Below are 2776 nucleotides of genomic sequence, written 5' to 3'. Positions count from 1 at the left end.
ATCAATACCAGGTACGGTATCTATCTACCTATACATGTTTAAAACTTTAGACTGAAATGAATATCAGGTACGGCATCTATCTACCTATATATGTTTAAAACTTTAGACTGAGATGAATACCAGGTACGGTATCTATCTACCTATACATGTTTAAAACTTTAGACTGAAATGAATATCAGGTACGGCATCTATCTACCTATATATGTTTAAAACTTTAGACTGAGATGAATACCGGGTACGGTATCTATCTACCTATACATGTTTGCCTGTTGTTGTTTTTGTTTGATTATTTGGTTGAATGTGTTGGTTGTCCCTGTAGTTCTGGATTTCGGAGATGGCTCGCAGGATTGGAATTCTAGCAAAAGTACAAAATATTCCCCACACTTTAAACTGTAGATGCGTTATAACAGTGACAGTCAGTTCCTTAGTGTGGATGGTGAGTGGTAGGATGCTGTTGTCTGGTTGCTTTCCCTTTGTCAGTAGCTCAAAATTAAGAACTGATGTAGATAGTCTTAGTAGCTTTGCCATAGATACGGCATACAATATCTCTATTTATATATTTTTCCAATTATCAAACTATTCATTTAACCATCCATCTGATAAATGCATGTGTTATCTGTTCTAAACAGGGAAAGTATGTCATCCTAGCAATGTCACCTATTCTTCAAATGAAAATTCATTTTAATCCACCATTACCAATCTTGAGAAATCAGTTGATTCAGAGGACACCCATGGGGAGTGTCATGAAGTGTATATTGTACTACAAGACTCCATTTTGGAGAGAGAAAGGTCAGTATGTGCGTTTTTTAGATTTATCTCTGTGTTTCTTCGACTATAAATACTAAAAAATATGGTATATCTTTAAAATTCAGATTGTAATTAAACATCGTAAAAATCTTTGACATGTGTTTTAATATAATCACCTTTGTGTTGATTATGTCATATACATAGAAACTAGTATCAAGTGCACTTTGGAGGAAAGACATAGATTTATAATATGTGTTCAAAGTGTTCAGTGCTATTGTACAGTTTTTTTACAAACAAGTTATTTTATCTTATCATCTGTTTGAAACTCTGCGATCTTTTTTCCCCATCTGTGAAAAGATACCTACTCATTCACATTTTAAGAATCATAACGATCTGATACATTATACGTGTCAAGAAATTCTAAGTTTGTTCCATCAAAGCGTTCTTTAAATATATTTATTGTTGTTACTTTATGACTCTTCTATATGACACATGTAAAATACTTATTTTGACAGAATATACATGAGCTTCGTTCATTTTTCAAATTCGCTTCATATATATATATATCGAGTTAATATTTACAAACAATGCAGTGAAGAATTCCAACTTATAATGAGGTTACAGAATCAATAGTTGCAATTGTAAAATAATCACAATTAAAACATATTAAGCAATATGTTAGATGCATCTGTTTAAAAGTACTAGAGAGTTTGGCTGCCAAAACATACATATCGTTCGAGGGCGGATGAAGTGTTTGGACAACCAAATTGTTTGTTTGTAATTAAGCACAAAGCTACACAATGGGCTATCTGTTCTCTGCTCACCACGGGTATCGAAACCCGGATTCTAGGGATTCTAGCGATGTAAGTCTGCAGACATACCGCTGTACCACTGGGGGCGAATTGTTTGAATGGAACTCCTCAATGAGATTTTCATATTAACAGTTATCACTTATCAAAAACATCGTGTATTGATGGATTGTTTAATATGTATCAGTCTTATTGACGTGTGAATCAGAGTTCACTGCTTTAAAGTATCTTAAGATATGACTGAAATAATTAACTGTAATCAACGATAGAGGGCAGTAGATGATGTTGCAGAGATTCCGCATAATGAACTTATTGACGTGTGAATCAGAGTTCACTGCTTTAAAGTATCTTAAGATATGACTGAAATAATTAACTGTAATCAACGATAGAGGGCAGTAGATGATGTTGCAGAGATTCCGCATAATGAACTTGGATTTTTTAATCTGTAAATTTCTTATTATACTACCTAAGTAGGTTTTTTCTTCATTATTGTATAGGTTACTGTGGATCCATGATTATCAATGATACCGATGAACATCCAGTTTGCTTCTCTCTTGATGATACCAAACCAGATGGGACCGTACCTGCAATTGTAGGGTATGTTCGTCTATTTATGTCTATAAATGCTGTAGGAGAATCCAGATAGATCTTTGGACGTTTTATATGTGCATCAAGACCCCAAATATTGACAATAATTATCTTGACATCGTTGTACTAGATTACTTCATTGACAAAGATGTAATTTGATACACCAACAATAATATATTATCTCCACCACTAACAAAGCTGTTATTCTGGCTACTTGCATTAGGTTATTTTCCTTAGTATATTCCCTGTCTAATCGACAGCACATTACTATGGTCTAAAACTTCAGTTACAAGACAGCTAAGTAATCACAACTTCTCTATGGAGAGTCGTTATCCAATCATCAATAGTTATTGTATATACTGCATCCGAGACTATGTACAACTTATTTGGTCACATTTACTCTTGACATTTCGGAATTTTAACCTAATTGTGTTTCTTATCTTAGCTGTGGCTCAGTGTTTGTTTTTTTTTAATTTCGCGCAAAGCTACACGAGGGCTGTCTGCGCTAGCCGTCCCTAATTTAGCAGTGTAAGACTAGGGGAAAGGCAGCTAGTCATCACCACCCACCGCCAACTCTTGGGCTACTCTTTTACCAACGAATAGTGGGATTGAACCGTCACATTATAACGCCC

General features: G+C 34.6%; 1 protein-coding gene across 2 annotated transcripts in view; it reads left to right on the top strand.

The window, feature by feature from the left end:
- LOC106461291 (amine oxidase [flavin-containing] B-like) overlaps window positions 1-2776 on the top strand; it is a 42957-nt gene that overhangs the window by 29147 nt on the left and 11034 nt on the right. For both annotated transcript variants that reach the window (XM_022388161.1, XM_013921107.2), the window contains 2 exons: window positions 630-789; window positions 2054-2153. In XM_022388161.1, coding sequence (XP_022243869.1) covers window positions 630-789; window positions 2054-2153 — 260 coding nt within the window. The remainder of the gene's footprint in view (window positions 1-629; window positions 790-2053; window positions 2154-2776) is intronic.

This window comes from Limulus polyphemus, unplaced genomic scaffold (assembly GCF_000517525.1).
Source record: "Limulus polyphemus unplaced genomic scaffold, Limulus_polyphemus-2.1.2 Scaffold927, whole genome shotgun sequence".
NCBI lineage: Eukaryota > Metazoa > Arthropoda > Merostomata > Xiphosura > Limulidae > Limulus > Limulus polyphemus.
This window is presented reverse-complemented; position numbering and strand designations above follow the sequence as displayed.